The 14,472-nt window shown below is 40.5% G+C and overlaps 1 protein-coding gene and 1 pseudogene across 2 annotated transcripts in view; one reads left to right on the plus strand and one right to left on the minus strand.

Moving 5' to 3' along the window:
• Window positions 1-14,472, plus strand: part of LOC124143313 — a 23,026-nt pseudogene continuing 8,554 nt past the window's right edge.
• The window catches only part of LOC124135362, a 26,067-nt gene continuing 16,737 nt past the window's right edge, over window positions 5,143-14,472 (minus strand). The window contains exons 1-4 of one of the 2 annotated variants that reach the window (XM_048399091.1): window positions 13,240-13,302; window positions 12,141-12,333; window positions 10,251-10,547; window positions 5,143-8,771 (exon numbers count right to left, since the gene is read on the minus strand). In XM_048399091.1, coding sequence (XP_048255048.1) covers window positions 7,126-8,771; window positions 10,251-10,359 — 1,755 coding nt within the window. In that variant the 5' untranslated portion in view covers window positions 10,360-10,547; window positions 12,141-12,333; window positions 13,240-13,302 and the 3' untranslated portion in view covers window positions 5,143-7,125. Of the gene's footprint in view, window positions 8,772-10,250; window positions 10,548-12,140; window positions 12,334-13,239; window positions 13,303-14,472 lie in introns of those variants that run through there. The other variant, XM_048399092.1, reaches the window with a different exon arrangement.

The raw sequence follows: 14,472 nt of genomic DNA on the forward strand, positions 1-14,472 counted from the left end.
GTCGTGAGCTATTTATAGAACTCCACGTGGTCAGAAATTGACAGGGCAAAGATATTTAAGTTGCGTGTTGTATGTTTCGCCGCATGGCTACCTGAACGTGAAGTATATAAGGGTGTCAGTGGTGTGTGTGGTCATATCAACGAGGGCTAAGCATACACAGAGGACTGGGGATAATAACTGGTGACTACTGAGTGGAAAAGAAAAAGTGTGATATAACTCCTTCAAGTTCACACATACTATTTCTACAGAAATGGGAACAATTCAAGGAATATTCACTGTGCTTAGAGGGCATTGGATTTGTTACATCGCTGTTGGTGAAGATCTACAGCCAGGAGAGAACATACAACCAATTACAAGTTAAATATTTCACAACCGTTCCAGAGCTCGACAAGTCATGGGTGTTATCTGGGATAAACTTGCTGACTTTACAGGCCTTTTCTCCGGGTTTTCCAGAGACCAAGCTAGAATTCTGATGGTTGGATTCGATGCTGCCGGTATGTATATTAATGTTTAGTGCAGTTACCTTTTTAAACAAACTATTATTAAGATAATGGAATTTCACTTTATTAAAACAAACGTTGTTCATTTAAGTTTAGGGTATAACTTTTTTCGTTCGTTTTTTATTTTTTTTCTACAAAAATATGCATTTATTATTATGTTTTGTCATTTTCTTGCAAAATATATATATTTTCACATTCAACTGTGATTTTAAGGGAAACAAAGTGTGAAAAAATACAATATTTATCAGCTCTTAGATTGTCAAAAATACATTTTGTTTATGTGCACACTAAAAGCCATTTGTGTGACACAATGATTGCATGGACCATGGTCTGCATGTTGTAGGTAAGACGACGATCCTGTACAAGTTGAAGCTGAACGAGGTTGTCTCCAGCATCCCCACCATCGGCTTCAACGTGAAGACCGTCAGCCCCTGCAAAGGCGTCAACTTTACCGTGTGGGATGTCGGCGGTCAGGACAGGATCAGACCCCTGTGGAGACACTACTTCCAGAACTGCAGCGGTCAGTTTCCTATTACATCTCTAAACTTGGAAACACCGTTTCTTCCGTTTTCTCATCCCACGACCCCCTTACAAAACTATATTATCGGGACTAGATATTGGGACGCGGGTAGCTAGTCATGTGGTTAACGCTTTCCTTGGTCCCACATTTGGATTCGATTCCTGACATTCCTGGCGTGAGTCTCATCGATGACAATATCACCTATAATCTGCTACCTGAACATTCTTAAATACCTGTACATATGTACAGCATAACTGTTTCTAATATGTGAAGGTTGGTAGCCAAATGGTATTGCCCTCCTTTGTCCTGCATTTGGGGTAGATTCCTGACATCGTGAAACTATTTGAACTCCTTTGTCGAGAGGTTTGTTCAGATTCAACCGGCTCTGTGACCAGAAGTGAATATCAGCTTGTTTATTTCAGGTATCTTGTACGTGGTTGACACCAACGATAGGGAGAGGTTTGCCGAGTCACGAGATGAACTGATGAACGTCATCGACAGCGACGAGATGAGATCCGTTCCTGTCGTCATCCTGGCTAACAAGCAAGACTTGCCAGGTAGGCACATGGGCGATTCAGAAAATCAATGTGGCTGCCCTTGTATTAGCAACGTACACAGCTTAAGGCGCAGGATTGTCTTTATTTCCAATTATTATGATACTGATGCTGCTTATGAATATGATTGTAGTGATGATGACGATGATTATTATTATGATTCTGTAAGTCTTTGTAGGCAATTAGAAGTTAGGTTTACGTATGAATAGGGTTTTTCATATTAAGTTTTTTATAAGCTGATGAAGGGACAGACACTATATTCCCGAAACGCTATGTCCGTATAATGATGAAGTTGCTATCCATAACATTTCTTGTCATATTATGAGTGTGTTATATTATTTCGGTTGAACATTATCAGTATGCAAGTATTGGTGTTTTGAAAGTAAATATCTTGTTACACACGGTAACATAGTCTCTTCTCACTACCACTGTACTGGGGGCGGTCGGGTAGCCTAGTGGTTAAAGCGTTCGCTCATCACGCCGAAGACCCGGGTTCTATTCCCGACACAGGTACAATGTGAAGCCCATTTCTGGTGTCCCCCGCCCTGGTATTGTTGGAATATTGCTTACTCACTCACCACTGTATTGATATGGATTCTTTACACGTTTTTCCTGAAGCTGCCGCCAAGTTGTCTGAAGTAGTGGATGCCCTTCACCTTCAGAAGTTGACGGACCGGAAGTGGTACATCCAGGGGACATGCGCAACGACCGGGGAGGGACTGTTTTAGGGTCTAGAGGAAATGTCCAGACTGGTGAAGGATTTCAAACAGAGCAGGAGGAGGTAACTCGCCAGAGTCAGTAATAACTACAAACATACATATGTGATAGTGTCCAGAAGCTCAGGGATGACCAACTGAAGAGTATCTGTGTTTAAACCTGCATGGGCGGGTGTGATAAACGACATGGATGACCAACTGAAGAGTAACTGTGTTTAAACCTGCATGGGCTAGTGTGATAAAGACATGGCATAACTCGACGTCACCTCTCATATATATACATTTTTTTTCCCCATTAACTATGAGCAGTGTGTGACATGACAGTTGACATGCAGTAATACGACATTGACAAGGCCTGTCATGTTTGCATTGCGGTGGAAGCCAGAAGGAGGACCCTATGCCGCTAGAACAAAAAAGGTCAACACCATTTTACTGATTCAGTCTCAAACCCAGTCTATCATCGTGATTACCGATTCTAGTCCTGTTGTCGCGTGATGACGCTGGAACATTTGCGTTATCAGTCTTTCACTTGTGTTTATGTACGGTTTTGTATATAATTCATCGTGTAAATACTCATATGAATCTAACATTCCTATTGATGTTTGTTCAGTGTTTATCTATTTTAACACCTAGCAAAGTTTATATTTGTAGTAAGTGTATAAACGTCTATGCTGTATGTACATGTTTTGATATTTTGCACTTGAACATGTAATTGTTATAAATGATCAAATGTTTGGATGAAATTGGAATAATAAAATTATTTTCCACTCCACGTGGACATTATTTGTCTTTAAGTTACAGTAAGACACAGGAACCCCTCTCTGTGTCATCTTGTCTCTCATATCTTTCATATCTCTCTTTAACACGACTCCAACATGACAGACCAAATAAGGTCCCTTTAATCGACTCTAGGCCTTGTGGAGGGGTTCAGTGTAGCAGTTGGTAGTTGTGTACGTACGCATTCTACCATGACCCTGAAGAATGCTTGATTCTGATTGGTCAATCAAACCGTAAAGGAGGTTTCTAATTCCGTTATTTCCTTCAAAGTTAACAGTTCTATTCACACGGGTATCTTGCCACACAGGACATGCATCATCTTGCGACCATTCATGTTGCATTTGGAATTTGGTTCGATAACATCTTCCCAAGGCAAGGGAGTTAACTGACTATAGAAGTCCAGTTTCGACCCTTGCGAACTGGCCATGGGGTTGAATTATAAAGTTATTTTTTGACTTGGCAAACGAGTCAGCATAGTCCAATCAAAATCGCGGAAAGAAATCGACATCCTGTTCGGAAACAACATGGTGACTGCTGTGAAATTTCGGGCGATTGCAGGATTTTCCAAGCATTTGTATCGCCAACTGGGCGTCGACAGATATTTTCCAAATCTTTTAATGTTTTTAATCAAAGTGCTCAAGTGATGTGATGCACTTTCCGAGGTAAGACCCGTTTAATTACTTAATAGATTTTTTAAAGACATTTAGAAGAGATGCACTTAAGGAAGAGAATTTATGGTTTCAAATTCTTTATTATGAGGAACAACTTTTCGGAGTATAATAACTCCTTCTTCGGGTGAATGAAGGAGTAAGTATATACTCAGAAACGTTGTGTTGCTCGAAATAAAGAAGTTGACATCCATAAATTCCCTTCCTTATTATAGATTTTGATTATCGCTCGCCTTGACTGGGCACTTAATTTTTATTAAACAAATGCAAGTATTTATGAGAGTTGAAACCTAACTGGTCAGTAGGAGGGACATAGAAGGGACATAAATCGTAATAGCCACTGATGGCGCTACGATCGAGCCACGAACTTCCAGTCTAGTTCGGCATCATTCGTCAACACTCGCCCCTTCCGTAACCTGCAAGAATGTTATGTGCGAAAATACAACAACCCAATCAGAATGCGCGTATGGCTTCAAGTTCTTCGGTTAAAGAATCCCTCAGGAATATTTTTGGATTTTCTATTCGGCTTGTCCCGTTGGTCACGAATGATTCGGCATTGGTGAAAACTGGACTTTTTATATTAAGTGTCTCGGGAAGATAATTCGATAAAATGTCTGATTATTTGAATATAAATATTTCAAAGTTTTTTGGTTTTTTATATTTTTTAATTTGTTGTTGTTGTTTGTTGTTGTTTTGTTTTGTTGTTGTTTTGTTGTTGTTTTGTTTTGTTGTTTGTTTGTTTTTTGTGTTGTTGGTTTTTTTTGGGGGGTGGTAATGTATTAGTGTTGATTGGTAATGTATTAGTGTTGGTTGGTAATGTATTAGTGTGAGTTGATTTTGTATTAGTGGGGGGTTGTAATGTATTAGTGTGATTTGGTAATGTATTAATGTGGGTTGGTAATGTATTAGTGTGAGTTGGTAATGTATTAGTGTTGGTTGGTAATGTATTAGTGGGGGGTGGTAATGTATTAGTGTGAGTTGGTAATGTATTAGTGTTGGTTGGTAAAGCATTAGTGTTGGTTTATATCATCTGTGTTATACCCAGTTATACAATGGCGTGCAATCCTAATATCGGGGGAAAGCCCGAAGTGTTGCAGGTCTCAGACGTTTACCACTTTGGTGAAACCACGGTACTGACAAACCTATAAAACTATTTGAGTAAGTATGTTATTTGTTGGGTTTAAATGTGGATTCTATGGCATATCTTCGCTGCAATGTCGTGTAAACTAAGTTGATCAATTTTATCATGTTTACGGCTGTAAGTTTCTTTCTGTTGTTAACATGAACATACTGAACAAAGACTGACTGATTTCTGTCTGACATGGACAGGTGGGTTTACTAGTTGTATCCTGTAGGATTTCCACAATAACGACAGGGTGAATACATGATTCTGGTGCTACTGTTATGCAGGTTTGTACAAAATATTCTTTATTTGCTCTGAAACCTGGGTACAATTTTATATATGCGGGGTACAGGAATGGTACACATACAAATCGGAGAACATCGTGGACATCTAGATGCATGTACCCTGGGTACAAAACAACGGTACACAGGTCGAGAACAGTCCCCTCGGCTCTAGAATATAACACTTGCTCCTATTGATTGTATAGTATGTTCAGGTTGCCGACGTCGGCAAAACTAACATGGTGAAACATATGTCAGATGTTATTCCCTTTTTTTATTTGATCCACATGTTTCAGTGTCTTTTCAGGTGAAAATTAACATGATTGTAATGGGAGCCGCCGGTTGGACAGGCTCCGCTCACCTTTTTCTAAACACCTGGTATCAACACAATTTGATAGTGTTCAATAAAGTCGACTCTGATTCAAGCAGAGATTTCCTATGAATATGGAAAGACCTTTGTGCGTCTTTATCGCACTGGCGGTGAACAAGCAGCCAATGAAGGTCTCCACGTTAGGATTCCAGGTTAGCAACCTGTGCGGGTCGTACGATGCGACTTAATGCTCAGACTCCGTCACCTTGATGATACAGTGTCATCGTGACCCAACGACTTGGGATGTTGCTTGTGATGTCAATCACTGGTTTCTCGCGTCCATACTCGATTATATACCGTCATACATGTAGCTTAAATATTGCAGCGTTGACCAACATAGAATTACAGAGGAGTAATTTATTTGCAACACACATAAACAGCACACTCTGTGATAAAATGGGCTTCACGTTTATATTCGTTCACTGTATTTTTTGCGCTTCGCGAAAACATCTAATCACGATTTATCTCCCTTCGACCTCTCAGTTACCAAGTGAATGTAACAAGTCCTCACCGCAGAAACGAGAGAGCTGTCGGTTCAGTGCTTCATAACGCGAAACATTTCAGTAAAGTTACCAAAACATTTAGTACATTTAATGTATGTATGTACAATAGTAGTTTCAGGTGATTCTGCGGCTGACATTGTACTTAAATTCGTCCCTTAATTTCAACACATGTTATACAAGGTGACTAAATTGGAGATCGGTTGGTCACAACGGCTGCTAAATACGGGCTTTTCACTTTGACTGTTTTGGTGGTTTTCGTACCGCATGTCACACGATCAGCCTGTCGAACTCAGAATTCAGAAACGCCAGACTCTCGCGGACCTCCACTGCAATGCAACTGTCGCCCGGATGAATGTGGTCTGAAGAATGTCTATAAGTCTGTAACAAAACAGTGTTGTTGTTTTTTCTTTTTTTCCGCACATCAAGGAAGTCTGGCTGTCACGTAAATATTCCACAGATAAATCAGATATTACGAATAGATCCATTATACAGTAGGTTTATGATTACAGTAATTCATCTTGGGGTATCATTAAATGAATTGTTGATATAAATCAGGAATAAATAGTTAAACGACGTCCCGTGTGTAAAGCTGTAACAAACAGTGCTGCTTAGTATCCTCAGCATAGCAAGCAATGATTATTGTCATGTAAATATCTATCCTACACTGACATAGCTCACAACACATCTAGTTATAACACAGAAGGAAACGCTCCGCTACGCTGTCATAGTGGTTGCACAAATGAAAAACACATCATGCGGAGGATCTGGTATTCGATGTAAGGATCTTCCATCAAAGCCACTTACATTCGAAGTTGGTAATATATAAAATAGGAAACATGTTCAGATGAGATCTGAAAAATTAAAGCAGTACGTGAACAGCCGTGTCTTGCTACTGAGATTACAAATAAAATGTGTACACTTACAGACCTTCATTCATCACATTCAAATTGCAAAGCTCAGATGAGTGATTAAAGACTAATTTTTAATGTGATTTTACTAAAACACAGTGAAATGTGCTTAAAGGTAAATACACAATGACACATAATACTACACCTAAATCCTCAACTCACACGTGACTACAGTTTATTGAAAGGAGGATTGCGACATGTTCATTCAGTTCAATGTAAATACCTTCACTTCATCTGACATAAACACGTACATACGACCACGCCCACCAACACACACTCCACGTGGAAACTGGACTCCATCCTGTGATGTCAGTATGGTTCTAACAAACTGTCCTGCCTCAGTCAGATGGAGGACTCTGTCGAGATTGAGGTCTGTCACCAGGATGTCACCTGTGCTGGTACTTGTGATACCACGTGGATGCTCCATCTCTGTGTCTCCTGAAGGGCTGTAGGTGAACACCACATCTCCCTCGGGAGTCAGACACACGACACACTTGGATCCCCAGTCAGACACCAGGATGTTTCCTGTCCTCGTGGTACAGAGGTAGAGGGGATACTTCAAGATGTATCTACTAGGTTGGCCAGGACAAATTGACTTCAGCACGTGTCCCGCCATATCCAGAATATCAACACAGGGAGGGAGGACGGAACTTGCTGCTAGTGTTGATGGTGTCAGAGACGTTATACCGAAGTACTGTTTGATTGTTGTGATGGTTGACAGCAGCACCAGGTCAGGTTTGACTTGTACTGTTACAATCTGTCTGGTATCTTGCACAGTGACAGCCACCTGGTTGTCCTTCAACTTTGTTATACCCCACAGAGGACCACTCAGACTGAGCCTGCTGTGACATTGCTTCTTTTTCCTGGTGTAGAAGGATTTCACGCTGTTGTTGTAGTGGTCTGAGGCTACCACTGTGTCTGTACCATGCACCAGTAACACCGTCACGTCATAGAGGTTTGGTTCATATACATCTCCTGCTACTCTGACGTTAATGGTGTCCTGTAACACATGAGTAGCCTTCAGGTCCAGCACACCCTCATACAGGACGTCTATCTCACCCAGCTGTAGATCGTCCAGTTGTCTACTCAGCTTGTCCGTGTCCAGTATGAACATGATCCTGGCTATTCTTCCCTTCTCCGTCACGTCTGCGACTCCGACAGCCTCCACATCACCGGCCTCACATCCCTGGTACATCTCATACACACCCATGTCACACTCAGATTGTAGAGTCTGGTCTATCAGTTCAGCCTGTTGTTGGTACATCTGTACTGACATCTCACCTGACTTTATGTCTGCCTTCAGTTCTCCAATGTGTTTGTCAGACATTTCCTTCAGTTCAGTCAAAAGTCTCCGTTCCTTGACTTTGATCACCTCTTTTGCTTTGAGACTTGCAGACTTGATATTCGATTCTATTTGTAAGTAATGCGTTAATGCTTCATCGACGTTGGAGGTTTGTTTTCTAACATGTGTTTTCATCTCGTCCTGTTTCTTCAACAAATCCTCTTTATTCTTTCTCAGCTCGGTTTTCATGGCAGGAATCTCTGACTCAATTTCAACAACCAAGTCACATTTCCTGTGATGGATAATGCAGCATGTTTGACAAACTGCTGTTTTACAATCTTTGCAAATATATTTGATATTTTCATCCTTGTGAACTTTACACATGACCTTTCTTTTGACCTTGACCTTTGTCTCTCCAGACAGGTCAACTACGTCATGGTGATTGGTAGATGGGATTCGTTTGTGCATCCTTAAACATCGTTCACAGATTGCGTCATCACAGACAGAGAACCAAGATGTAGCTGGAGTTGTCTCCCCTTCTTCCTTGCAATAACTGCAGTAGGTCGTATCTGAGTTAACAAGATAACTTTGAACCAAAGTATCAACATGGGGCAATGAAATGTTGTAGCATAACTACCAGTTCTGCAGTACCTATTCTGTCATAAAGCGTACATGTGTAACCCAGAAAGTAAAACAAATTGTAATTTGCATGTGGTCCTCCAGAATCAGGAATATGAATATGCAACATTTCAGTCTAAATATTTATGTAACATAAAAGTAGAAAACAAACATAGTATGTTAAAAAACTAGTATTTGGGATGTTAAGTTGACACAATCATAGTGGTATACAAGGCACTGTTGACATTGATATATCCACACTGGAAAATTTGCATTTCATAATGAAGACGATCAGTGGAGACATGCAGATATTGTTAAAATTGTTGTGAGTGTGTTTGGGTTTTTTAAACCATGAAGCCAACTTCCCTGTGAGAGTTACCTTCCTAATGCTGATATGTTTACTCCTGTAGCTTGTAATGTAAATTTTTCACACTGTACAAAAGTGCTAATACCTCGCTACAAGGAAACTGTGTCAACGTTTCCCGCTGTACGCCTGTTCTCGATCCTCTCGACAGCCACACCCGCTTCACGAAATGGGTCAACGTTTCACGGTAGCGAAATAGCGAATAGAACCCTACTGGTACCTTGCCCTTCGCCTTCTAGCGGCTGCAGGCGAAGAGCGCAAGCGCTCTGGAGCAGGTAAACCAACAATCTAGGACAGAGCTTGATCTCCTCTTTTGATTGTAACCGAATAACAGAAAGCTGTTTAGTGTTATAATTTACAGTTAGTTAGAAATGATTTAAAAAGTTATATAAGTACTTCGAATGTAGGCATATCATTGTACATTTGTGAGTGAGTGAGTTGGTGAGTATAGTTTTACGCCGCTTTTAGCAATATTCCAGCAATATCACGGTGGGGGACACATTAGAAATGGCCCTCACACATTGAACCAATGGCGGGAATCGAACCCGGGTCTTCGGCGTGAGGAGCGAACACTTTAACCACTAGGCTACCCGACCGCCCCTAAAACATTTGTGAGAAAAGAAGTTGGTTTACATCTTTCCAACTACTACTCATCCCATGTAACTTTCTCAAACCAAAACCAAAAGAACCACGGCGCTGTGCAATTATGTTCCATATGGAACCTTTTGTGGCTCATCGTGAACTTATGTGGATGTGTTGTGCTTTCGTGAAATATTATTCAAATAACACTGGATTTGTTGCACTGGTTTATTTTACCACATAGATCGTAGAAAAGACAACGTCTGTGTCTGAGATAGACCTTAGATCACATGGATGTTACTCATTAAGCACATGTTCACAATAGGATTTCATTTTTTACACAAGCCTTCCAAACAACACCATCAACAGGTTTAGAAAATTCACAGAAAAGTTTCTTCTCAACTTCACACACGTTCGTATCCTCAGTACACTTACTCACTCAGACCTAGGAACCACACTTATATACGTACAAACCACAAACTCTCACCTTTACATCCGGGGCCAAACGAGTCCAAGAGTCCCTGGATGGCAAAGCTAGGCTTGAAGTCATCCGCCCACTCCTCCACTGGTCTCTCAGGGGCAGACACTTTCGTCATCTTGCTGCAGAATGGACACAGGAGAGACTTGGCACTGATGGCTTCTGGTCTGGTTTTGGTGTAGTTGACCACACATTTCCGACAGAAGGTGTGATTACATACAAGTGTACAGGCCTTGTCAAACACCTCTGTACATATCGTGCATGTCAGGAAGTGTTCTGTTAACTTCTGGGAGGTCGCCAACTTACCTACAAAAAGACAAAACCAGCCCTTGTATTTTCGGTGTACACTAAATACAAATTTTAGCCACAACCCGAGCTTACTGCCCTTAAACATGGAACACTAAGACTGGCTGTAGTTGTGGCACTTATTTACTGTCCCGTTCAAAACTGAGGAAGGGTATTTTCTATCCTCCCATTCAGCGCCTGGATCATCCAGATCTTGAAACAATTAACAAATATCCCGTTTCGTAAAAACAACAACATTATCTCAGATGTATGCAGATGTTATGAATTATGAACTAACATTCTTCAATACACTGTATTTGTGTGCTTGCGTGCGTGCGTGTATTTCTCAACTCTCGGCGGTCCTAAAGGAGAAATTGAGCAGCAGGAAGTGATTCATTCGTGGCCAGATCGTGTCATTCCGGGACAAGCTTCTCGCTGTTTACGGATAGGGGCGAGTGTTGACGAATGAATGTGTGTAACAAGGAATTGGGATTCGACCACAAGTGGGATTGTGTTAACGTGGAGTGTCTGGAAATAATGCAATGTAGCAGCGCAGTGAATCAGAGCGACCTATTAACCCAAAGAGGGGGCGCGGGTGGCTCAGTTGTCTAAGGCGCCGCGATTCGCTGTGCAGATTTGCGTCCCTTGGGCATGCCAGAAACCCACGATTGTGGGATCGAATCCCGGTTCGCCCCGATTATGTTTCTAGGTTTTTCAGCACCATACTCGTGCTCGTGGGTTTCACCGAAGTGGTAAACGTCTGAGACCTGTATCCCCCATGTTAAACTGATATGCCGTGATATAACTTGAATACTGTTCAAAGCGGCGTTAAATACAACTCACTCACTCACTCACTATTAACTCAAAGGGAAATCAATGTTGTATAAGGACAGCAGCAGTTCATAAAATTATATTTAAATGTAAAATATTTGATTTGTTATTTATATTTATCTTGCATGTTTAATTGATGCAACTTGTACAATACAGTAGTACCAGTGAGAATCGTGCACTACATGATGGATAGGACAACATTAACAGTTATGTGTCTCCATCAGAGACAAATGTCAGGTACATGGACTAAGTTACAGTTACAAAGAGATAAGCAGTTTTCTGTTATATAAAACCAGGAAGTGATATTTTAAATTATTGCAAGAACTGTTGTTTGACACAGTTTTAAATGTCATGCGTTAGAAGCACAAAATTATTTCGCTGAACAGCAAGTTTATTTCAATAAAATTACTTTCCGCTTGCACCTTCAAACAGTTGACTAATAGCCTTCCAAGTGTTGGCTCCCATTCAGTAGCACTCCATCTCTCATATCAACATTCCTCATCAAAGTATGATTCTGACATCTTGTTAGGTGTCGATAACCAATTGAAATATGTTAATCGAGACATCTTTTCATAACAGAATTTAGTGTGAAACCAACAAATGGTATACAATCAACAATTGTATTACACAGTTAACTTGTTTTATAAATCAATACTCATTTCTGTACAGCAATTACAATGGCAACTCCCAATAGAGTGGTAGTACAATGGTCAGTGGCAGTATCAAATGCAAAATTATGATGGCAGTGGTGTTTTCAAAATGTTCAGTGATAATAATATTCACCTATTCGGAACAGTCAAGCTTCCGAGATAGGCCTAGGCTGGGAATCCGGGCTGATATATGATCTTCACACAAAAGCTGGTCTTGATGTAATGACGGATGTAATGTGAGATGAGACAGTGACGCGCCAGCCGCACTTAGATAATGTTACCAGCTTCAAGCATTTCCTACACAGTGTCAGAAAAGTCCAGTGTCCCTTGAACATCACAGAATATTCCACATGTTACTTTAACTCATGACATCCATCCATGATATTTCGGAAGTTTACAGATATTTCGAGCATATAAATATAATAACTTCTTTACCACAGCTTACATTAAATACTACTACATTCATGAAAACTAATCATTGTCCAAATACTTAAAAAACTGACTTTCGCTTTGTCAGGTTTTGGTTAGGGTTAGGGTAAGGTTAGGTTAGGGTTAGGGTTGCTAAAACATTAGTGCGGGTTGCTAATGCATTAGGGCGGGTTGCTAAAGCATTAGTGTGGGTTGCTAATGAATTAGTGCGGTTTGCTAATGCATTAGTGTTGGTCGCAAATGCATTATCAACCAACTGGTTCAAGTCCATACATGTACCGGTTATAACATGTTATAAACCAATAGTTTTAATATAAACATTTCATGTTCTATAATTTTGCATTTTGTTTCAATAATAACTGAAAAACATTACATTAAATAATGATCAAATATATATACCCCACACAAATCTATATACCTGTGATAACATCTATCGATCCCAGTCTTTCACTGTGGCCTATTTTCATGATCAACGCTCACCGACCATTCCACCCTATATATCAATGACGAGTCCCTGTACAAGTATTCAATGTTTGAATTTTCACGCCCCTTTCACATTTGTTTCGAGGGGTAATTGACACTGGTAGACGTGTAAATTATTCTCACAATCTCAACCGAACGTAACTCCATTTCGACCTGGGTTAGAGTAGATTCCCAGCACTGGATGTGACTAAACTGACCAGTTTCACACAATGTGAGATTATTTCTGAAAAACAGTCGACCTTTCCAGTTTGAGGTTCTAATGTATGTTCCAGCATAATGCTGCATATCTCTGTCTCCCTGTAGTGTAACACATAACTTACCCTGTGTCCCGACACGGCCTCTCCACCCGCGACAGTGTGATGTAGTGACGCAATGAGAGCTCGGGCAGGTTTGCTGATAAGCACGAGAACAATTTAAAATAAATCTAATCAGGTTCACTCCTTGGTCATCTGACAGTCATGTGGTGGTCGAGGTCATGTGGTACAGAGACGACCCTAGTGTTGGAATAAGTGTTCCGCGGACCTATCCAGCTGAGTAGATACCCTGTCCCAATCTTATGCTTCCCACAGCAACATTTTGAGAATCATCTATTAATTTGATAAATAGTTGAAGAAAGATGCATGATGTGTGTCGGTGCTACTCCCACCTACACATGTACCCACACAAGGACTATTGATTACACCATGGAGACATTACAGACCACTGTTGTCAGATCCCAGACAGTGACATCAATATGATAAACCAATCCCATAAATTTGTGATCACAATACGATAAACATGCAATCGAGGTCACCCATCAGGAAGTACTTTTAGTTGACTTACTAAGATCCCAGCAAACAGGTCTACGTTGTCACAACGTTAAATTGTCGTTGCTACAACATTGCGAAGTTATGTTGTCACAACGTATATCTGAAGACTCGCAGATTGGTTGCTTTGACTACATATATATATATATATATATATATATATATGTATGTGTATATATATATATATATATATATATATATATATATATATATATATATATATATATACTGAACCGCAAAAGAAACGTCACCCACAGTAAGATTGCATGAAAAGTTGTCATTTAAATATCTGGGTTATTTTTTTCAAAGTTTCTAAAGTTTAAAATTACCTTGCCAAGAAAAATGAAATTTGACGATAAATAAACCAAAGCGGATGACAATAAGACAGATCGCCCAAACGCAACACAGCAACGGCCATTGTAACCCGATGCACATGAGTGGAAACTGAAATGCACATGCGTTCACCAATTTCTTGCCCTATAAGAATCCACTCACATCGTATAACAATCATTCGTTATTGAATTGCTACCACATGCCAAGATTGACAAGAAAAAAGCGACGAAAAGCTCTTGGACGATTGCAAGCTGGACAAACCGCTCGTCAAGTAGCCGCTGCATTTTAATTCCACGTAAGGACCATATACAGGCTCCAGCAACGGTACCAGACCACCAACAATACAGATGACCGACTACGTAGTGGAAGACCAAGGGTCACCACCCGACGTCAGGATCGTCAGATTGTGCGACA

This window comes from Haliotis rufescens, unplaced genomic scaffold, assembly GCF_023055435.1.
Source record: "Haliotis rufescens isolate VD_foot unplaced genomic scaffold, xgHalRufe1.0.p SCAF_19, whole genome shotgun sequence".
NCBI classification, from domain to species: Eukaryota; Metazoa; Mollusca; class Gastropoda; order Lepetellida; family Haliotidae; genus Haliotis; species Haliotis rufescens.